Here is a 24223-nt window from a genome sequence, read left to right as displayed (position 1 = left end):
CATCCCTGAGGCAAGTCTGTAGGACTCTGGCAGTACACTAAGTGTGTGGAATCCTAGACAGAGAGATGGGCAGCAGCAGGGGAGAGGCCTATACTGCTTAAGCCTGACCAACCGATCTGCCTTTCTTGGCAGTTGTAGCGACATCTCCTATTCTACAGCTGGATTTTCTATAGCAATCAAGTTAGCTGATGCAGTCAGTCTAGTCTGATTTTCCTCTGCAACCTGTTTCTCCATATATTTTGATTCCCAACTCTCCCTCCAGCTTTGTGTATTCTTTCTGTTGACAGCCTAAAGGAGTGAGAGAAAGGCAGAAAGAGCTAAGGAGTGCAGGTTATTCTGGTTGGCAAAGAAAAAAGGACCAACAGAAATGATCATTTTCTGGATTTTTCATATTTGTGTTAGAGGATTTTAACAACAGCCCCTTTCTTTCTAAATAGCAACTGTACAAAAATCAGTAAGAGAATGTGCCTTCTAACAGCTCCAGCAGATGAAATACATTCCTGTTAATACTTCTTGTTTGAGTAGAAAGAAGTCCAAGAAGGGCAGAGAAAACATCCAAAGGCAAATAGGAGACAGTAACTGAAAGGCTCGATGTATTTCCACGTCTGTCGTTTTCTGTAATAACTCCTTATCTGAATATATTTCAGCGAGATTCAGAGGTCAAGCTTAAGACACCTCCACTGGAAGGGCAGCCCAGTCTGTACTGTTACCAGCCTCCAGTGCAGCAAATGTACTGCCCCTCACACCCATTTCACCAGGTATGTGCAATGTGTGGACAATGTGAATTGATTGAGTGTCCTACAATATACTGGTCTGGTGACTCTGACTATAAAACACAAGAACTGGGTGAACAGTATCAACTAATTCTGCACTTGCTGGGAAGTTCCTACATGAACAGTCTCATGTTGCTTATGAAAAAACTGACAAGGAGAAATAGAGATAAATGAATTTTAAACATGGTTACACAGAAAAAATAACCTATACAAATGTTTTGGTGTTGCTGATTTATTCTCTTACAATGACTCCTAGAGAAAACTGGTTCTGTTAACAAATTAAAAGATTTTACATTTGTAACTACCAGCTCCATCTAAACCCTGGAAACCCACTGTACTCTGACAAAGCAGCACAGAATCCTGAGGCACCTTATAGACTAACAGACGTTTTGCAGCATGAGCTTATTTACAGCTCCAGACTAACACGGCTACCCCTCTGATACTTGTACTCTGACAGTTGCAACAAAAATAAAATATATTTAATGTACCCTCAAACAAAAATACACAGAGAAAAATGTTTTAAAAATCTGGGTAGTCCACACAGCTTTAAACAGCCAAGTGCTGCTATAGCTACAAATCACCTTATCTGTTCTTGATTGCCATGAACCATTCATTTTGCAGCTGTCTCACTATTATAGTATACACCTCCTAAGATGTGCAGAAGGGGAGCCTACCTCCTGCAGATTTGAGAAGGTGCATAGATGTAGGACATCCCTTGAGTAAGTGCACAGACTTAGATGATTCCTTTGGGGGTCTTCTGAACTTCTAGTCACTGTGAGACTGCGCTCTGAACACCCACAGCAGGCCTCGGGAGGCTCAAGGCCCCCTGACATAGGCATTAGGAAGCTCATGGCCCACTGACCCCTATAAGCCCTACCTTAGCATGTTCTTGGGGAGTGTCCCACACCCCCATAAAACATAAGAGGGGCTATGGGCGTCCCCACCCCAGCCACATCCTCACAAGCCTTGGGAAGTTCATCAGTGCATCAGTACTCCTTGGCAGACTCTGTGGGAAGGAACAAACCTATTAAGGTGTGTAGGAGGTGGTCAGGGATGGCACCTGTGAGATTCCTAAGGCTCAGGTGGGGAGAGGGTTTAGTGAGCCTCCTGAGGTACACAGGCTTGCAGATAGCCTATGAAACCATATGTTCCTATTACTATTACCCTTGTCTTCCCTCTGCCTCCACTCCCTCCATTATGTTCTGTACCTACCTATTACCCTTTGTAGTTAATTAGATTATAAGCTCTTCAGGACAGAGACTGTCGTTTACTGCGTGTTTGTACAACACCCTGCACAATGGGGCCCCATTTCTGGCTGGGGTCTCTGGGCACTACCAAAATTCTATTAATGAACAGTGTGGAGGCTTGTCCTCTCCTACAGACCTCTGGGATCCACAGGACTGGGGCAATGCCCACCATATCTCTTCCCCACCCCTCCCCAAGACTCCTTCTCTCTGCAGCCCCCAACTCCCACACCATGCAGACATCCTACACAGCGTGCAGGAGCTGAATACCCTTCCAACAGACCTTAGGAAGTGTACAGGAGCTAAACATATACAGGGTGGATTTGGGAGAACAGAAGCCTTGGGGCAGATGTCAGAGAGATGTCCTTCTACCCTGACTATGTATAAGAAACCTGGCTAGGGCACAATGTCACTCCCTGGCATGCTGCTGTTTCTCATTGGAGCCACCAACTAGTCAAAATTAGCTTCTTAGTTCCCAACAAGCTAGGTTGATATTACAATTTTAAATCTTAATAACTTTTAAAATAATTTTCTCTTTGGTTCTCAGAACTCATTTCAACCTGAAGAGTTCAGTGAATCATAATTTCTCTGTGATTTCTTTTTTTAAGCTATAAAGTGGCAAAAAAAGCATTAATTCTCATGAACAGCTCTTTTTTGGCTTCATAATTCATGAGACCTTTGCCTTATTAGCCTCAAATTTAGTAGAAAAATTGCACCATCCATTGGTAGTCCAAATCTATCAGTGTTGAAGTGAACATTCCTTTTAAGTGGATCTGAGAGGAGTGAGTCCGAAACCAGACTTACAATGAAAGCAACTATGAAGCAGCTATACAACAGTAAAATCAGATTTCAGTCTGCTGTCATGGCACCTTTCTGCCTCCACATCATATAAATATACAGCTATACACTGCATGTAACTTTAGCAGAAATACCATTTTGGCTGCTAATTAATCTGCACATTCTTTTCATGTTCTTTATTCCCTATGAAGGCAGATGTGTGACTTCATGCCAATATTGTTACTACATGTTGGCATTAACTAGATTAAAAAAACCCTACAGTGTAACCTCTGAAACACAGAAGGGAGTAGCTGAGCAAGACAAGAAGGGAGTAGCTGGGCAAGACAGAACAAGCACTACATGAAAGGAAGTCTCCATCCACCTGTAGGCTGGCACTGTGACAAACCTCTCACATGTAGCTGGTTGCTATTATAATTTTCAGCATTTGCTCTTTTTATATTAATATGATAAAGGTAATGGCAATATATGCTAGCGCCCAGAGATGAAAATGACAGGCATGAGCAGCCGAGGCTGCAATAGGTAGAATTACTGTCCAGCACCAGACACCAAGGTGTAAGTGATACAAAATTTGGGAGAAATAGTATTGTAATGGAATGCTGTCAGTCTTCAGCAGAGCAGAACCACCACCAAAGCTTTGCCCTGCAAACCTCAACTGGAGCAGAGCAATTTGGCTTAATAAAAATTAAACACAAGCAAATGGGGTTTTTAGCCAGACAGAAGGTGTCCAAGTCATGCCTCACATCTCAATATAGAGGTGAGAGGTCAGCTCCCTCATTAATTCTGCCAGTAAGATAAAATGGTCTCCCCTTCCCCTTTAATGGGCACAAGATAGAAAATGAGTCATAAGGAAACCCATTCTTATGGACCTGAAAGTAACAGCAGACATGCAGCACTTACTGACATCACCCACCCACCATAAAACATGGACACCTTTCATGCCAGTTATGCCATGTCATAAGCAGTACAAGCCCATCATACCGGAACCTTCCCCAGCCTCCAGTCCCTCAAGAAGGAGCAATGAAACCAATAAAACAGAAATAATCTTTAAAACATCCAGTTCTTGCCTCTGGTAATGACATCACAGTCATTTCCATCTCAGTCTCCTTTCCTTCCAAAGAGCCACTGAAACCAATAAAATCAAAATTACTGTATAAACGCCCAGCTCTCTACCCTTGTAACAACTTTGAACCCAGGAGGACAAGTCAGACAGCCTTTGGAGATTAACTTATGGTAGTTCCGAGGGCTGCATCTTTGTCCGGTATGTATGTTACCGGAGCAGACGTAGAAAAGTGGAGAAGTTCCCCGTGTCCTGTTTGTTTCACTCTTGTTTGTCACTGTTGCAAACAAGTTAATATTTTCAGTATGTTTTTCTATGTGGTTCTGGTGGGATTGCACCTGGAATCAGGGCCGGTGCAAGGAAGTTTTGCGCCCTAGGCGAAACTTCCACCTTGCGCACCCCCTCAGCCCTGCAGCAGCTCCCCCCCCCCCGAGGCATCCCCCCCGTGGCAGGTCCCCCCCGTGGCAGCTTCCCCCCCGCCCTGAGGCGCCCCCGCCCCCCGCAGCTCCCCGGGGAGCCGTGTGGCCCCCTCCCACCCCAGCTCACCTCTGCTCCGCCTTCTCCCCGAGCACGCCGCCCCCGCTCTAATTCTCCTCCCAGGCTTGCAGCGCAAAACAGCTGATTGGTGCTACAAGCCTGGGAGGCAGGAGAAGTGGCGCAGCGACCGCGCGCTCGGGGAGGAACGCTGTAAAAAAAAAATTGGGGGCACCACTTTTTGGCGCCTCCAAATCTTGGCGCCCTAGGCAACCGCCTAGTTCGCCTTAATGGTAGCACCAGCCCTGCCTGGAATACTGCATTCAGTTCTGGGCAGCTCAGAACGAAAAAGATACTGGTAAACAGGAGGAAATTCAGAGAAAAGCAACTAAAGTTACTAGGAAACTGGAGGAACTGAACCATTAAAAGTATAGCTTGAGGGGACATGATACCTATTGGCAAATATTTGAAGTGTGTAAACAAGGAGCAAGGGAAATTATTGGTCCAAGGAGATATTAATTAGTAATGATAGGGTAAAATTAAGAAAAGAGAAATATCAGCTAAATACACCTCTACCCTGGTATAACGCGACCCGATATAACACGAATTCAGATATAACACAGTAAAGCAGTGCTCCGGGCGGGCGGGCCTGTGCACTCCGGCGGATCAAAACAAGTTTGATATAATGCAGTTTCACCTATAACGTGGTAAGATTTTTTGGCTCCTGAGGACAGCGTTATATCGGGGTAAAGGTGTATTAAGAAAGATTTCCTGATAGCGAGAGCTGTTAAAACTGTAGAATAATCTCCCAAGGGAAGCAGTTAAAACCTCATAGCATGGGACTTTTGAAAGGAGGCAGGATAAAGCATTAAACGGTGTGCAATTGAGAATACTCCTGCATGTTCTGCACAATAGACTGTAATGGCAGTTTGTTTTCCCATCTCCAATTTGCATAATTTTGTTACAGCAAAAGATATAATCAAAATGGGACAGCCATTGATTCAATTATTTACAATGCTTGGATTGGCACAGAGTTCAAATCTCAAAAATAAGTTCAGTTTCTTGTTCCTAGGCTGCTAGAGACTTGATGGAACGAATTGCCTCATTTTTCTCTCAGGCCAGTGGAAGAAGATGCTTTGCTTATTTTAGGATTTATTTGTTTTCATGTGTATTCTGACACCACTCATCCTTGAGAAGTTGCATCATGATGTCTAAATTTAGTCAGCAAGCAAGGAAGGCTTTGTGCTTACTTCGATGGCACAGAATGAATTTGCCCCATTGGGCTTCTGTCTTAGTTTATCTCATCTCCACTTTTAAAAAACATTCCTTCTTGTCCCCAGAGTTTGTTTTTTTTAGGAGCTTTAATCTTTTGTCTTATTTTAGAGTTTTAGTCTTTCATGGTGTATTTTATTGTTTGATGTATTTCACGCTGTTTTCTTTTTAATCTAGTAATTAATGTAATATTTTATTTCTCTGTGTAGTGCCATATTGGGTTGGTGGAAGGTATCCTCAGAAATATGTTTATTACTACTATTAATAAAGACAGTTTCTGGGAGTTTCTTGCTTCTATTGCTTTTAAGTCAATTAACTTGTCTTTTATCATGTTGTCAGTATTCCTCAGGAGGCAGTTATCCTGTAACCTATATTACCTCATCACACTATCCTTACCAGAGAATCGCTCCTCAAGGGAGTCAAGAATCCCAGCAGCCTCTGTTTCCTAAACCCATCTACTCCTACAGGTAACTACCTGGTTTTTCCCAAGTCTAAAAGTTAGGGGAACCATGCTATTTAGACACAGCTTGCCCCCAATACAGAATTTGCAACATAGTGCTTGCTCTCATTTATCTGAAACTTATGAATCATGAAATGTCCTAGATTCTGGAGCAAAGATAGAGGGAAAGTCATATGGAAAGGAGTTCACAAACATTTCACACTCTTTTGTGCACGTAAATAAAAAAACGCAGTATGTGTGTGTGACATACACACTCTTTAGTTTTTAATATATAATATTAAATTATGTGTTTGTTATCTCACGAATATGGGGCTCCTGATGTTTTTTCCAGGATATGAAATAATGCTAATTATTTTCTGCTGAATGTGGGCAATTAATGGGAAAGACAGGGAATATGTCTCACACACACTCTTTCTGGAAACCACACATACACTCTTGCTCTCTCTCTTTGGAAACACAAGAAACAGCTGGTAAGCAATGTTTTCTATGAAGTTAGAGTGTTTTCCTTGTAAAGTGTGTGCTTTTTTTCACTTTTGTACCATCTGCTTTTTCAGTGAAACTAAACCCTACGGCACTAGTGTTGTCTCCACAGTCCCCATTGTCCTGGAGTATCTGAAATAAATCTAGCTGTCCTGCACACATGAGGTCCTTTGGTGACCATATAACCTGTATTAGGGCTTTACACGGCCACCCATCTCCAGTGTCTGTGTGCCATCCACATGAAATCAATAGCAATAGCAAAGAGCCTAATGGGAACTCTTCTCCAGATGACACTTGCCAGAGTAAACTACTACAAGGTAACCTCAAGTGTGAGCCCTTTGTCATTGTCAGTCTGACATTCCCCATAGGGTCTTTGGCAGCCTACGTCTTTGAGCTCAGTGTTAACAAATTCATGCAGTTGCAAGACCCACCAAATTAAGTTTGAAAACCTGGGACCTGATCCTACACTTCATTACACTGGTTTTACACTGATGTAACTGAAGTGAGACCCTTTATGTGTAGAGCACCAGTTACCGCTGCAGTCCTTACACAACATAACAGATAGCCAGGAAATTACTTGTAACAGCTTCATGCAGCCTTTAGGAATCACCAGGATTCATCTTATTACAGTGAAGATCAAACAAACGAGTTGCACGTGTCTTTTTTTCTATTACTGAGAAACCAAATAATACAGGCTGAAATGTGAAGCTATCTGTAAAGGTCATTGTTTCTTCTTTGTTCCCAAAGCATCCTGATCTTCATGGCGCTCAAAAACAGTAAAACAGGGAGTCTCCCGGTCAGTGAGATTTACAATTTCATGACGGAACACTTTCCTTACTTCAAGGTGAGCTCTTCATTTTAAAGATTGCTTTCAATACCTTTCTGCTTCCCCCTTTCCTTGAGATCTGCCTGTCAGCACAGGGTAAGAGACCAGGTCCATTCTACCTGGATGGATAGTTTGCTTCTTAGAATAGAAGAGCAATATCTAACCAATGACATAGTATACATCTCCTAGCCCTTTGGTTTTCAAACTGGGGGGTGGGAGGTGAGGTGGAGGGAGGTATAAACACGCTGAGGTTATCAGGGGGCCACAAGCAGCACAGAGCAGGGATACTTCCAAGTCAGCTGCATCTTGCAGGCCACCACAGGCCTCATCTAGTGACACCATTAGAAGGCTGTAGCCACCACTTCACTGTGCTCAGGGAGGGGGCTCTGCTCAAGCTCGGTCAGGTAGGCAGCCTTGAGGCACCTGCACTGCAGAGGAACCAGATTTGGTGTGTGTCTGGTGGGTCTTGTAGGCTGTAGCTTCATGCATTGGAAAGCAGCAGGGCAAAGGAGGCAGAGCCTCCCTGGCAGCTGCAAAATGGTCTCACTGGAGCAGCAGATAAGAAGGGGAGGTAGCTGGGCACCTGGTAACTGCTCCTGACGGTGTGCGCATGGGGGAAAAGGAGGGGAATGAACCAGGGATGCCCCTGCCTCTCTATTTCCTGCAGGCACCCAGCACCCACCCACCCCCTGCCTCCCCTAGGCACCCAGCACCTGCCACCCCATGCAACTCAACCCCGCCTCCTTCTCTCCCCATCACTGCCAGTTTAGATGGCTGGGCTATTGCTCTCCTGTCTTCCATGGCAGATGGAAGGGGGCACATAGGACATGAATCTCCGAAGGGGGATACCGCCCCCCCCAAATAAATTTGTAACCTCTGCCTAGTGCATGAGTCTAGTGTGTACTCAGCACACTACCCTAGGCCTATGCAGAAGAGATGAGTATTATATAGGCGCAGCAGTTCTCAAACTGTGGATCATGACCCCAAAGTGGGTTGCGACCTCGTTTTAATGGGGTTGCCAGGCCTGGGCGTTAGACGTGCTGTCACAGCACTAGTCCAGAGCAGCAGCAACAAAAGACCATCAATCCCCATCAGCATCTTTATAACAGAGTTTAATGCAACATGCACTCTTATGTGATACTGTTGTGTCACAAGGGACTCAGCTATTTGGCCAAAAACAAACAGGAAATTAAACAACATGACAGTGACCTGGAAAAGTGTTTGTTTGTTTTTTTATAAGGCAAATCACAAGGAATCTAGAAGTTAGACAAAATATGCTGCTCCAGATCAAGGAGTAATTCAGAGTCTTGAATTTGTTCTCTAAAAAAAATGACAGTCGCCTTCCCCTTATTTTTAACACCAGGTTCATGAATTAATAGCATGCTAAACAAAGATGCCTCGTGGCACAATGCTCAAATTATGTGATCTAAAGCCAAGTATTGTATCTTTATTTGAGGACTATATTATTTTCTAGAAGAATAAATTCAATACATTTCAAATAAAAAAGTCAGTTTATAAAAAACATATCAAACTATACATTTTATAAACATAACCATAAACACTCCTGTATTTATTTACTAGTTACTGAAGTTACACTGCCTTATGCTTCACACCAGATTAATAAAAGAAGCTGCTCCAGACCCAATGCTGCTATTGCTAACATAAATACATAGAATTCTTAGGAGTGGGAGAACCTTGCTCCACAAAGTCCCTCTTCCTGTTCCTGATATAGTGTAAAATAGCAGTGAAACATCCATCCTTTCCTTAAACACATTTTCTGCATATATTCCACTACAGCCTTTGAGCATCAATTCCCCACTCCAGTAACAGTCAGAGAGAAGGTGCCATTTCTGATACCTTTCCCTCTCATTCAGGACTCCACAAGATGTCAACTCCTTGGAGTGTGAACAGTTCTTTTCTCATATGCTTGTGTCCCCCCACTTAAGTCACTTAAAAATCACAATGAGAATGAGGTTCTCCTCCTGCACTCAATCCAAGTGTGCTATAAATAGAATGAGAGAGGGTACTGCTGGGACAATCACACACTTGTGAGAAGAATCTTTTCGCACATTAGTTTTATAGTCAACTAAATTCCATAATTTCATCCCAAACATCCTTAAAATAAACATAGAAAATGAAAGAACTGTATCTTTTACTTTTGGGAAATCAGTTCTAGCTCTATCTTATCTATAAAATTACCAGAGTCGTCCACCATACAATAGGTTACTGCCCTATGAACTACTTGTTCTCTTTGGAAGTCTTCATCAAGATCCTTGTGAAGTCCCTTTATGTTATCCTCAGCAGTCAGGCAAAAATAGTTTTGTTTTTTCCTATCAAAAATCACTCAGTAGTTACCAGAACATGGAGCCAAGGGGTGGAGAAGCAATTACAGCTGGAGAGAAACCATATAGTACAAATGCACATGGGATCTTGCTGGGAGACATTAGATGACACAAGCCCAGTCAAATTAACTTCTACTCACTGCCACAGCAAACGCAATTTCTATGATGCAACAGTCTCATTTCTAGTTGAAACAGAGCAATCCAACTCCTACGTCCTAAAAAACATCCACACAGCTAAAGTGGAATTGCTCTTTGAAGTACCTCTCCCTTCTCTTGAGAGCCAGATTTAAAGAGAAAGAGTTTTGCAAGATCATAAAACTCTTTAAACTTCAAGAGGCGGTCACGATCAATGGGTCTGTGCAGAGTAACACTAATTTATGTATATATAAATTGGAGATAAAAATACCGCCAGTGGTCTGGAGGTTAGAAAAGTTTGTGGTCTGATGGGACCATAACACAAGGTATTTTCCCTCTCTTAAATTCTACACTCCCTCCCACCATACTGCTTGGTGTGAGAAAGGAGCCAGTCAGTTACCAGGTTTCAACTGTAGAACAGCAGCTTTGGTGATCAAAGCTCATTAATACTGGACAAGAAAAGTCTTAACTTAAAAAAGCAGTTACCAAGAAAAGATGCATCATTAACACATTGTTGAACCATTCTGACAACTGAACTGGATAAAGCGTTGGATTTTCCCTGACAAGCATCTTTGAGATCTTGATGTCAGAACCAATTCATCACCTGGCATCACTCTTCAGAACCAGTCCCCTTACTAATACTTTTTTTGTTTTAGATGTTCCTAAAACTATTTAAAAGCATGTGCCCCACCCTTTCTAAAAACCTCTGGGAAGCATACGCCACTCCTCACTTTCTCTACTGCTGAGCAGAAACATTAATTATCCTTACTAGGCAGGGACAGGGCAGACATAATCTTTCATTTATAGGGCTAGAAATAAAATCTCATATTCTGCTCTTTAAAAAGCTATATCACTCACTATCAAGTATACACTGGACGTAAGAGGAACATCTTTATTTTTATATTTGGAATTGGTTGGCATCGACTTAAAGATGACCTGCAAAGGGGAACAAAATTGGGCTACTGCCCCTATTTGCTGCTTTGTGGTGGATAAAGATGGCCCAATTTTTCTGTTTGTTTTTTAAAATTAGAATTAAAGTCCTCACACCCTGAAGACTCAGATAAACTAATAAAATGGTGATGTCAAATGAGCCAAGAAAGTGAAAGCTGAGCTATTAAGAGGGGAATGGATTTTTTTTCAGATTGGCTAACACACTGTTTTTTTGTTTTTGTTAACATCAATTTAACCTCTGTCACTAATTAATATTTTGAATAAAAGAAGCCCTTGTTAAAGATCCAGCACCCTCACCCATTCAATTAAGGTGTCAAGGATACTCAGGAAATAATCCTTATACCACTCAGTTGTCCTCCAACAAAGCTAAGGAAAACCAAATTTTAGATTCCTGATACCACTTCTCTTTTCAAACTTCAGTCCTACATAGACAGTGATGAAAAAAAATCCAGTATGTGAAATTATACCTGTAAGTAAAATCAATGTCAGATAGAAATGTTTCTTCTTGTTTTGCATTTCTAGACCTATACAATGGAGAAAATCTTGCTTCTGCTGTAGGTTTTTTCCTTCTACTCTCTCTTAAGTGCAGAATTTCCCCTCAGGGCAAGGAGGGAACAGTTTTTATCTCACTGATCAGAGTGCTTGAATAAAAATGGCGGGGGGGTGTTATTTTATTGAAGCAATTATATGTATTGTTCATCTCAGAACCTCCCAATTTTAACAATTGGCTTAAAAATAAAAGTAAAAAAGGATAGTAGTCAGGTGTGGAAACTGTTTTGCCTCATCTAGAAGACTAGTGACTCAGCCTAATAGTTATACAATTTGCTAACACACAAAATTACACCCACAGTACCATGCTAAGTCCTATTTGATGTCTATTGTGACACTCAGGTGAAGTCCAAGTAATGTGTAGCCATTAGGTTATTTGCTTGAATTTTTTCTAGATGGACAAATACATGCCGGAAACAATCTTGTGAAGGTCCTTTTGGGAAATGAACAGATCTGAACTAATGGCCCTTTTCCAGCTCTAATTTCTTTGGGCAGCCTCTCTTTCAAACCACTGTGTGTTGGCAGCTCTTTACCTTCATTAACAATACACAAAGCTATTCTTTCAGCAGAGAACTTGAGACACCATAGAGGTATATTTGAGAAACTATCTTCCAGTTCACGTCTTAGTTTGAATTTATTTTTCTAGACAGCTCCAGACGGTTGGAAGAACTCTGTACGCCATAACTTATCCTTGAACAAATGCTTTGAGAAAGTTGAAAACAAGTCAGGTGGCTCTTCTCGGAAAGGCTGTTTGTGGGCACTGAATCCAGCCAAAATTGATAAGATGCAGGAAGAGCTTCAGAAATGGAAAAGGAAAGATCCAGTTGCTGTGAGGAAGAGTATGGCAAAGCCAGGTTAGTAATATGCTAGAGCATTAGTTCTCAAACAGTGATCCACAGAACCCTTCCTAGCAGCAAGCAGTGTAAATATTTTGAGAATCAAGCAATAGAGGAGGATTTGAGTGCTGGGAAGGGACATGATCCATGTCCAAGGCCTCTTGCCTATTAAATGGGTGGCAGCACAGAAATGTAGGATTAGGGCTAAAGTAACAGCTGGTTTTGCTGAGAGACTTCCAAACATTCATAATGCTACAGATCAAAAGGCACACTAGAGCTTAGAAGTGTATTCCCTATCATTTCAGTGAAAGATGCATCCCATCTTTATATTTAAAAAATGTACTTTATGAAATATTCACTTGAGATTGATGGGTACTCCCTGGGTCTGTTTTTCCACACTAGGTACCAATCTCATTACTGTTTTAAGGTTGGCATTTTCCTCTCGTGTTCATTTTCTGAGCAACACTAAAATTCCAGTTGCAACCTAGGGAGACTCACAAGCTCAGTGTTGGGTAGGCATTAACAGCACTTCATCAAATTGTAATTTGGTTTTGTTCTGTTTTTGTCTTTTAGAAGAACTTGACACATTGATAGGAGATAAGGCTGAAAAATTAAGATCTTCAACGGTGTCCTGCAATCCAACTGGTGTGGCAAGTTCAACAGTTTCCAGACAGATGTCAGTCCAGCCCCATTCTATGTCTGAGCCATCCCTGTCGTCTAATATCCCACAGCCTTTACACGCTATTCATACAACAGGACCTCTACGTGCCAAGAACCCACTACCAAGTTTGCTTGGGGGACACCAAACTCCATGTTATACATCGCCACAGGTTTTCCCTCAGATCTCACCTACCTTAATGCAACAATCACCTGGTATCCCTCAGAGCATCTTCCCTTCTGCAGATACGCAAATTGAACTCAGAGCACAACCTAGCACCACCCAAGACTCACCCTTGCCAGCCCAGACCCCTCCCATACATGGTATGAAGATGTTGACAGAGCACTCCACAGCCAAGACAATGCAGGACACACTCATGCAAGAAGCAGACATGAGCAATGATATTGATGCTCTTAACCCTTCCCTGATTGACTTTGATCTGCAAGGTAAGTGCCTGATATTTCACTAAATGTTTATTTGCTATTTGTAAACTTATGATATCAAGACCTAACCATAAAAGAAATCTCCTTTTCTCCTTGCATGCATGGAAAAGCAACGACTAGATAAGTGCCATTAGTTCTTTTCTTTCCACAGCCAGAGAAGAGCAGTTCACTAGGATTCATTATCTCATGCAGCATAGAATTTAATATTACTTATAGAGAATGTTACCTAGAGAAGACATAATTTAGAACCAGAGCTTGGAAAACTGTTTCCTCCCTGCAGAATCTGCGGTCCCTAAATACTGTAATGCAATATGTCAAATGTAGCCCTCCACCTCATCACACATACTTCCTAAGTAAAAAGTATCCCAGACGTAGTTATTCGATGAATGTAAGATACAATATCACATGAGAACAAGAAAACATGTTTTTATTTGAGTGCATGGTACATAATTTTTTGTTGCATTCACCATTATTGTTACAATCGTCTTCCAGTTTTTGGCTAAAAATAAAAAAATTTAAAAAAAACGCAACTCACTTATGCAATTTACCACAGATGTTTGAGTGATCACTTCACTGACCTCCTACACTTGGTAAAGTTCACTGAAATGATTGTGTAGTGCAGACATCAAAGCTCCTGTTCTCAGCCAAACAAATCTTCCTTTGACTAGATATAGTGTTCAAGGCCCAAATCACCCTTCCACTGCAAAAATAATAATCAGTGGAAGAGCCAAAGTTAGGTGAACAATCTATGGCTTAGAAGAGGCTGTAGAGCTCCTGATGGATCATGCCATAGGAAGGGTGGGGTTTGCCCAGCTGCAAGGGAGAAGAGGCAAACCAAACATCCTCATGGAAATACAACAAAAACAGAGTACAGCAGTAGAAACAGAAGAGGCACAGTGCAAGCCTGTGGATCTAACAGGGTTGACTGCACATCATTATCATGGCAAGGCACTGGTGCAAAATATTGTTCCAGCTCCATTGACAACAAGATCTAAGGCAACAGGGAACAATGGTATTAGAAGCTGCCAGACCATCTCCAAAGGGTCAAAAAAGCCTGTAGCGTATAAATTTCTCCATTAGTTACTGATGACTAAACAGGTGGATTTCTAAGTGCACCGTTCTGCACATTTCCAAATACAAAATTCAACAGTCCATTCCTCTCTCTTGGCTCCTCACCCTTTCTAAATACCTTATTTTGTGTACACACATATTTGTGTTCCCTGTACTCTGTACCTTTGACCCCCCCGGCATGATGCCACCAAGCACCAGCGCTGCTGTTGCACAGATTTTTCAGCCATTCCATCTTAAATTACTCCCCTCTCTCTAATCTATGGCCTTTTTTATTCTACAAAATGATCTGACCTGGGGTTTGGGGTTTACTGTCTAATAAGTAATAAATGGGACTTGTTAAGTTGTCAAACATCTCACAAACTTAAGGCAAATTCAGTCTTCATTTACATGGAGTACGTCAAACTTATTTTAGGAAGAGGACTAAATTATATTTCACATTATGATGCATAAACCATGGTTACAAATTTTGGGAGACATACTCCCCCATATCCACAGAAAGTCTCGCGCAATAAGTGAGCGGAGAATATGGCCCTCATGCAGTAGCTAAACTTTTAGTTACTGTCACCTTTGCATTCTGCATCATTCAGTGAGAAAAGGCAGTGTACACTTTTAGAACAAGCAGCATTTCTGATGTTTGCTTAGTTGACCATTTATACATGCAGTTACTTGATCTGACCACATAACTGCAGTAACTCCATGTGCAGATTAAGCACACAATTGGGCACCAACATTATTTGAAAATCTGTCCCATTACGGTTTTGTCTACACTGAGCTGAGGGAAAGATTTCCACCCATGCTAGCTCTTCCATCACTCGCCAGGCTGCAGCTACACTCGATTTTAAGGGCCTATCTACACGTACGAGGCTGCAGTGGTGCAGCTGCACTTCTGTAGCACTTCAGTGAAGATGCTACCTAAGCTAATGAGAGGCCTTCTCCCACTGGCGTAGGTAATCCACTTCCCATTGGCATAACACTGTCTACAGGTCAGAATAACTACATCGTCACTCAAGGATGTGGTTTTCCGCACCCTGAGCAACAGTTATACTGACAAAAGTTGCTAGCGCTGGAAAGCCTCTACCAGCGCTGCAACTTGCAAGTGTAGCCAAGCCCTAAGTTCCACCAGAGCTAATGTATGTCTCCTCAAGGTAGAAATCACACCCCCAATCTTAAAGTGTAGACATACTCAAAGCATCATCATTAGTTATAAAAATCAACACCCTGCTGAGATGAATAGGGGGCAGTTTGCACTTTTAAAAGCTGTTGCTTCTTTCAGTTGAATATTCATCAGTTCACATTTTCAAAGGCATGTTCACAACAATATGGGCTAGAAATTAGTTTTAAATGAAAGTATACATGCCACTGAATGTGAATTTGTCAGCTGATGATGTAAAACAGTTCTTGCTGTTTTATCTCACAAGCGCTCAGTAGTAGATATGATGCATCAAGAGTGCACTCACTAGTATCTCTTACATAAAAGAAACAAAAGCAAACACACGCACACACAAAAGCTGAAGACTACATCAGTGTGTTGGTTTTGTTTTTTGTTATAGGAAATCTTTGGGAAGAACTGAAAGATGACAGCCTGGCTGTGGATCCCTTGGTTCTCATTTCAACATCCCCAATATCCTCTCAGTGCTTCCCTTCTCACTATCAGATGGATAGTAACAGCAGCAGCAGCAATAACCTCACCACTCAGAATAACACTCCACATAGCAGCTTACCTGACTTACAACTCACTACTCTTTACTCCGCCTTTATGGAATTGGATACAGTGTCCACAGCCTACTTGAATAATTCTGGATCCAAGCCTATAGCACTAGTGTGAACCACAAAACAACCCAGTTACATTATTTTTGTCCCAATACAGTCTTAATAGTCATACTGTTTTACTTACTTTTAGCACCTTCGGGTAAAATAAATCAGAACTGTGTCCATTTGAATAAGAACTATCTGCAGGAAATTCAAAACCGCTCTCATACTATTGGTAGCGTATATTTTTAAATGTTGAAAAAAATATGGCTTACTAGCTTAAAGCCAAAGTGATGTTGACCAATACAGACATTAATAGCTTAATCAAGCCACCCATCTTTTGTATTTTCATAAACCAAATGAGCACCTGGAGAAAAGAAACAACTATCAAATATTTTTATGAAAGGTATTTACAACTTAATGCGTAAATCAAGGCATACAGAAATAAAATCTTCTCCAAACACTTTTCTGAAGTTAGTGATGTCCACAACTTCTGCTGCAGACCACTACAGAAAATGCACATATTAAAAACATTTTCACAACTTCCTCAAAAGAAAGTTTGGCTGAAAGACACACATATACTGCAAACTATGGAAAAATTATGAGAGGATTAGCCTCCTGCCAAAATAAAACAAAAAGCAATAAATATACTGTAGCAGGAAGTTTCACACATTTTACTGTGTTTAAAAAGGAATCAAAACTTTTTAAAAAAATAAAACCAACAATTTAGTAGAATTTTTACGTGGCTGGAAAATTATTCATATTTAGTCCCTATTTTTATCCAGATGGGCTGAGGTGGAGGAGGAGGTATTTTACAAACTTTGAATCAAGATGTTGAAGAACACACACACACACACACACACAGAACCAGCCACAACATTTTTGTGAAGTACCTTTGTATTGGATACTGTCTATTAAAATAGGATTTGAAATGGTTATAAAAAGTATGGTGTCAAGAACTTTGCAAATCATTTCAAATGAGATAGAAATTATACTTAAAAATAGCTAGACCTGATTCTGGAAGAGGAAAAAAAGAGCAGCAGAAAATACCAGGGAATAATTTTTGTATGTAGAGGAAGGGTCTGGACAGAATACCAAATCATAATCCTTTGTGGATGATTATTTTTCTGACATCATGTCCATAGTAAGTGAAACCACTTTTGTCTCATGGAGTCTTAGAATATCAGGATTGGAAGGGACCTCAGGAGGTCATCTAGTCCACCCCCCTGCTCAAAGCAGGACCAATCCCAAACTTATTTTCAAATTAAATGCTATTTAAATTTAGCATCTGGATGGTCTAGTGCAGTGGTTTTCAACCTTTTTTCAGTTGGGGACCCTTAAAAAATGTCAAATGGAGGTGCAGACCCCTTTGGAAATCTTAGACAGTCTGCAGACTCCCACAGATCCACAGATCCCAGGTTGAAAACTCCTGACTCCAACCTTCCTAAAGAGACTCTTTATGGGCCTATCAGGGAGTCTACATGTTTGACTGACATGACCCTTACTCTACCTACTCACAGGCAAAGCAAGCAGAGTGAGAAATACAAGAGAGTTTGCCAAGCTGCCCAATATACAAGGCAAAATAGGGAGTGCTAGGTAAATGTACCAGAGCTGGCAGGATGCCTTCTTGACCATCCAATGATAGGAAAAAAACTGCAGGGTTTGTTACTCCTTTGTTAATGGCTGGCAGGAAATAGAGGTGTGAGGGGAAAGAAAATCTGTTGCATCAAAAGGAGCGGCAGAAAGGCACAGAATAAATTGTGGGGCAATGTCTTGACATTGTATTGTGATGTCTGCACCATGAGATTTCATCAATGTGAAGACAGGGCCACTTCAATGCAACAACCCTAATCTCATAGTGTGAGAACTTCTCTCCAGAATTATATTGTGGCTCTCTGCCATTCTATTGGATGACAGAGTAGCTTTTGTGCTATGCAAAATTGAGTGCTACTTGTCTAATGGAGCTTCTTTATGTCTTACTATAAATACATTATACCAAATGGTATTGGCTCTTAGCACAAATTATGATAGATTGTTTATACTCAGGAAGAGCTCTGTTGCAGCACTTTTTGTGCATTCCATTCAACAGTTTGTGTATTCAATTCACTGCACTAATAAACTGAAGTTAAGTTTGGAGGGAAAAGTTATAACTTGTATTAAAAACTGCTGGAATGTCACCCTATTTGTGCTCATAGCATCAGGGAAAAATGAACTGGAAGTATTTTCTGCTTAGAGAGGTATTGCCAAATAGTTTAGTTGACCTACTTAATTCTGGAGCTCTCCAAATTTCTAAATGAAGTCGCCAATCCTGCAAATACTTAAGCACATGTATAACTTTACTAATGCAAGTAGTCCTGTGACATCAGTGGGGCTACTCACTTCAATAAAGTTATACACATGCTTTTGAGTTTGCAGGATTAAGGCCTAGAGTTTTCTGGACTTTGATTAATCTGTCCTGTCATTCTACCCTTCCAGGGTTAAAATAGGCCAAAACGTAATTTGGGTAAGAAAATTACTTCGTCTTGAAGCTGCCAAATCCAAATCTTTAAAGGTGATACATTATTCTAAATATCCATTTGAAAAACATATATTACTATATCCATCAGTTTAAAAATTCACACACACAATTGTGATGCTCTTGTGCTTCTTCTGCAGGTTCTACAGTAGTATTTAGCTAACACAATTCCTTGAGTTGTGCTAACATCACTGATAATAGTGGCAGAAAAACAAATCATCATCATGAAACACTGAGCAGGCCAGGGGAGAGAAATCCATATTTGCCTGAATTAAAAGATTAAGTGTTGTAGAAAGACATTTTATTTTCAAAAACTTCTAACAGATTTAGAAACCATGGAAAATTCAGAAATGAGAGTTATTCACTTTCTAGTTTACCTAAGAAAGCACCTTATACAGAATACAGTTAAGCATGAATTCAGTTTTTAAATGCCTGTTTAATTTCCTAGGTCCTGGCAATTCAGAGTTAAAAATTTTGCTGAATATAACTGAGCAAATATGCATGCAACTGTTCCATTTATCTTTTGAGGGCAAAAGGAGATGCAGACTCAATTACATTTTGAGAGCAAAGACAATGGCTCAGTAAAGGGCATGTTTAAAATAAAGTTTATTTAGCAAATAATGTTACTTTTCAGTATTAAATTTGAAGTAATATATTATACATATTCACAAAATAAAAATCACATGGGCCTTGAACTTATCAAAAGATCAGCTTGCTCAGATCCTTGTGTCTGTATGGTGTCCCATTTACTTCAATGGGACATTGCAAAGCTATGCCAGTGCAAAACACTGTAGGATTAAGAACATAAATCCTGATCCTGCAAAGCATTTAATAATCATGTGTGTAATTTAGCTCAAATGAGTAAGTCACACGTTTTAATAGCATTTCATGATCAAAGCCTAAGCATTTGAGGGCCCAAACTTGTACACTTACTAGTTGGTGAGGTGTAGGCTGAGATTTTCAAATGGGCCGAAGGGAGTTAGATGCACAAATCCTACTGACATTCAATAAGAGTTGGGTGCCTAACTTCTTTAGGCCTCTTTGAAAATTCTAGTGGTAATGTTCACTACTTCGTTTGAGGTCAATGGGATTGTGGACAGCAAAAAGTACTACACAGGTGTTTGCAAGATCAGGCCCTACAAAACTAACAATCTTTCCAATATTTTACATAGGTTTTTTCCCCAAGATAATATATAATAAAGTAACAAAAAGAACAAACAACAGAGATGCTAAAAGTATAGCCCTGTCATTCTACATTGGAACAAGACAAAATTGTAATAAAAATCTATTTGTGATTTTAAAAATCCCCAAAAACACTGCATATGAAAGATTTTCTTTAAATGATAAATTAGTTAAGGGCAACAGTTGCTGGAATTTGCCAGCAATGCATTAAATATCAACTATAAGGGCTCCAAATTCAATTATGGTAAAGATGTAAAAACAGAAAAACTAAGTTCAATTTCTGTTAAACTTTTCAACACATGGGCACAACCAATTCACTCACACATTGTGAACGGTTAGATTTAGATTTAATGGGCCAAATCCTCCTCTCAAATGCACAATGTATTAAGTCCATGTAGCTATTGTGCTTGTTGCTACAATATATTCAGTAGTTTTCTTGTACATCTAGCAGTATTCCACACTTTCTGGGTGATAGAATAAATTTTCCAAAGAATGAATAGGTATATTAAAAGCAAAAGAAAAAACAGCTTATTGTTTTGTTTTCTCCTTGTAAATTTGTGTAATTACTACTTTGATGCATTATGACTGCACTAAAGTAAGTTATCTTTGCTATAATCTGTTTATATACAAATATTTATTGTAAGCACCTTAATGTTTTATCCAATGTATTTCAGTGTTAAAGTGGTTGGATATTATGAAAAATTACAATTGATTTTATGTTTTTTTCTCATATTATAAAGAATAATGTTGGGGAAAAAAAGACTGCAAACTATTAACTAATTTGAAATTGACCACTCCTCCAAATTGTGACTTGTTTTTTCTAGCATAACATATATGTAAAGGTCTTACTATTTTGTTTCAGTTCAGAGTCTGTGACTCTGGTAGCTGGGAAAGTTCCCTTGACATGGGATTCTCTCATCACAGACAGAAACTATATACCAGAAATGTAGGGCAATTATTAAAAAAGTTTTACAAAAAAATCAGAGACGGTATAGTTCTCACCTCAGTACTATTTAGTTTTGAATTTTTTTTTTTAATATTACCTCTGATGTGTTGCAGCCCAGCATAAGTAGACTCTCTTTTCTTCGAATGCTTAATAACAGAACCACAGCTTATGATGTGCCGTATGTGGACTTAAGATTTTCCAAAGGTGGCAATTCTACTTTAGTGTCATCTGTAAAGAAATTGTTTAGGAAATTAAGGAGAGGAGAGGCTGAGGGGACAATATAAGTTCCCTGCCCATGGCTAGTGGTGTTTGCTCACTAGTCAACCTGGACCAAATGTATTTTGTAGATACCAATTTTTCAGGGGGAAAAAGAGTAGTCTTCTAGAAATTTAAGTGTACTTAGCATCAGAAATACCTGACTAGAAAACAAAAGAACTTGCTTATGGTTTCCTTCTCCAATGGTATGACTAGGAAGCATTTGCATGTAAAAGTTTAGTATGTTTTTAAAACGGTCCCTTTTAAATGCCTGATTTAAACTCATAATCTCCCTAAATGGCAGTTTATTTTGGTGCTAATCTTATTTTTCCAATTTCTTAATTTTTCAAAATTCTCTGAGCTTTTAACTTTACAAGAATTATGGCTAAAGGGGGCTGCCACCCATTCATTTCCCTTTTTTTATTTGTAAAACTACAGTCTCATCTGAGGAGAATTCACCTGTTTTATTGTCACTATCCACCTTCCTGGATATTTTCAATTAACTCTCTTTGCATCTCACTCAAATACCTGTGCTATATATAAACCACAGTATTTGGTCAACATATATTATGGAAATAGACAACATTTTAAACTGGCAAATTAATGTAATTTTATGTATCTTGAACATTTTTCTCTGTACACAATGCTTGACACTCAAAAGCATAATTGGTTTGTAGGTGCTTTCAAAAACTACCAACCAAATCCCACCACATGATCAGTTTATTCAATTAATCAATATTGTTTCAATTTTTTTGTAATACTTGAATAAGATTATTTTATAGCTGTGCTCAAACACTTGTACTTAGCTACTGCATACCAAAAATAATAAATACTATTAAATGAGTGTTTGCTGACTTTCTGACAATTCCTAGCCTAGGACAAATAAAAACAAGCTGTTTACAAGCTCAAGAGGGAAAAAGTCTGTCTTTTCCCTGCTTCCCTCAACTCAGTAATATAATTGGAAGATTGAAGAAGTTCTACACTGAACTAATGGATTCTTCTGTTAAGGCAGCTAAAATGCAGGCAATTTGAACCTAGACATTTATTGCCATATGGAGAAAGAGGCAGGAGTATTTGCCTGTGTGAAGAGTGATAACTGTGGCAAGATACACAAATAGTTCTGACTCACAATTAATCAAAATCAACAGCAGAGAGAACAATGTCAAGGCATTTTAAAGTGTGACACCTTATTTTCCCCTAGTTTTATAAAATCTCTGAATTCTCCTTCAAAATTTAATGTTGAAATTGTTGAATGGATCACTCAGGTGATATAATAAGCAATGGGATAAAGACCTTCAATACTGACCAAAAGTTACCATCAGATGTTGAAGGTCTACGTGAAATGAGTTGATGGACTTAGCCTCATACCCAGCACATTGTGTAGTTCAAAAAATTACTACAATCTGTGCAACATTCTGTATGTGTAATAAATATTGCTTTGAACAGTGGTTACTGAATATGTACTGTAGCCACTTTTTAAACCTAAGAACATAAGAAAGGCCATACCGGGTCAGACCAAAGGTCCATCTAGCCCAGTATCTGTCTACCGACAGTGGCCAATGCCAGGTGCCCCTGAGGGAGTGAACCTAACAGGCAATGATCAAGTGATCTCTCTCCTGCCATCCATCTCCATCCTCTGACGAACAGAGGCTAGGGACACCATTCTTACCCATCCTGGCTAATAGCCATTTAATAAACCTAAATAATTTACCCATTTTAACAAAATATCAAGAAGTATTAATGCTCATTATAGATTAATGGGAAGTAAAATTTCAAATTTTAAATATAAACTACTTTTGAGTTGCTTGCAAAAACAAATTCAAACCCACAATATTTTATTAGATACAAAATTAATAAATAAAACACTTAAAGAGTATAACCACTTACATTACTTCATTTTGTTGGAAACTATAAATGCTTGGGACTCAAAGTGATATTAGCTAAAGGGGTTAAAGATAAGATGTTTTAAATACATTTTCAGGTATATATTTCTTCCACAGTGAATGTTAGTATGGGGCCCGGCTTTGAAGGAGACGAAACTATGGCCTCTTCAAATAAACATCCCCTTCTTCAAGGCTTTGGTCTCTGATTAGAAAAGGAATGGGAAGGAATTTTATAATGCCAGTTTTGTCATACATTTAGTACCTTACTCCAAAAGTAACAGCACTGACTTCAGTGGGATGAGTTGCCTATTAAGGTACTACCTATGATTAAGGCTATTAGAATCTGGCCTAAATTAACAATGGGAGAACTTTCTTTGGTCGTTTGACCTATTGGCAGATTAGTGAAGAATATGGTTTTGTATATATTTATTTTTATTACTGAGTGCTGTTTACTTTCTCATTCACCTGTTTTTCTGTATTAGTAAATACATACTTGCACCAAAATAATTACACTTGGATAATATGCTTCACATGCACCATCCATTGACACAAGGCTGTTCAGCACATCTGAACATATATGCTGCATATAGGACGATACACTTATAGAAACATAAGAACGCTGCAGAAATTAAGATTAGTTTAGCTATTCCCCAGGTCTGCGATCAGTAAAATTTATACTGGCATTTCTTCCACTGATGTAGCTGCACCAGTGCAATCTCCTAACATAGAACTGGTTTACACTGATGCAACGTGATTTGTGCAATACAATGTACCCTAGGGTAAAGTCCATGAGTGCAAATTGTGCTGGACTGGTGTAAACAGCATCCACTCTAGGTGGTTGAGTTGTTAGTTGAAAACCTGATATGGCTAAGGCCTAACAGTTTGAATTCTCCCACCAATAATGGGGAATTTACATAACTAACTCCTTCTGGCATTAATGGAAGGAAAAGATGGTCAGTTTGTCTCCCCTGTATTGATAAAATACTTTTAGATGACCTAAAATTACAATGAAAAATGAGCCAACTTACACTGAACAAATTTGGGAAACCAGGCCAAATATACATGTGATATACAGCATAGGAATACAGTACAAATACAATTTAGATAATGCTTTCCCAGCCAGAAGGCCGAGAAATCAAAATAAATTCCCTCCCATTAAAAACAGCTAAACTTCTGAAAATCTGTAGCAATAATTTTGATGCAAAGTTTATGTTTTGTGTGCCCATTTTCCCCAAGTTAGGAGACAATTTAATTTGTTTTTCTTCTTGATACAATTTTTTCTTTATTCTTATGGTCCTTGGATGGGGTCCTGTTGGTTTAGAAC

The 24223-nt window shown here is 39.6% G+C and overlaps 1 protein-coding gene across 2 annotated transcripts in view; it reads left to right on the top strand.

Moving 5' to 3' along the window:
• Positions 1 to 16485, top strand: part of FOXN1 (forkhead box N1) — a 52844-nt gene extending 36359 nt beyond the window's left edge. For both annotated transcript variants that reach the window (XM_039508138.1, XM_039508139.1), the window contains 6 exons: positions 648 to 758; positions 5958 to 6085; positions 7306 to 7402; positions 12008 to 12215; positions 12771 to 13301; positions 15920 to 16485. In XM_039508138.1, coding sequence (XP_039364072.1) covers positions 648 to 758; positions 5958 to 6085; positions 7306 to 7402; positions 12008 to 12215; positions 12771 to 13301; positions 15920 to 16194 — 1350 coding nt within the window. In that variant the 3' untranslated portion in view covers positions 16195 to 16485. The remainder of the gene's footprint in view (positions 1 to 647; positions 759 to 5957; positions 6086 to 7305; positions 7403 to 12007; positions 12216 to 12770; positions 13302 to 15919) is intronic.
• Positions 16486 to 24223: the final 7738 nt, after the last annotated feature.

This window comes from Mauremys reevesii, linkage group 20 (genome assembly GCF_016161935.1).
Source record: "Mauremys reevesii isolate NIE-2019 linkage group 20, ASM1616193v1, whole genome shotgun sequence".
Classification (NCBI taxonomy): Eukaryota; Metazoa; Chordata; order Testudines; family Geoemydidae; genus Mauremys; species Mauremys reevesii.
The sequence above is the reverse complement of the archived record's forward strand: the minus strand, read 5'-3'. Positions and strand labels throughout refer to the sequence as shown.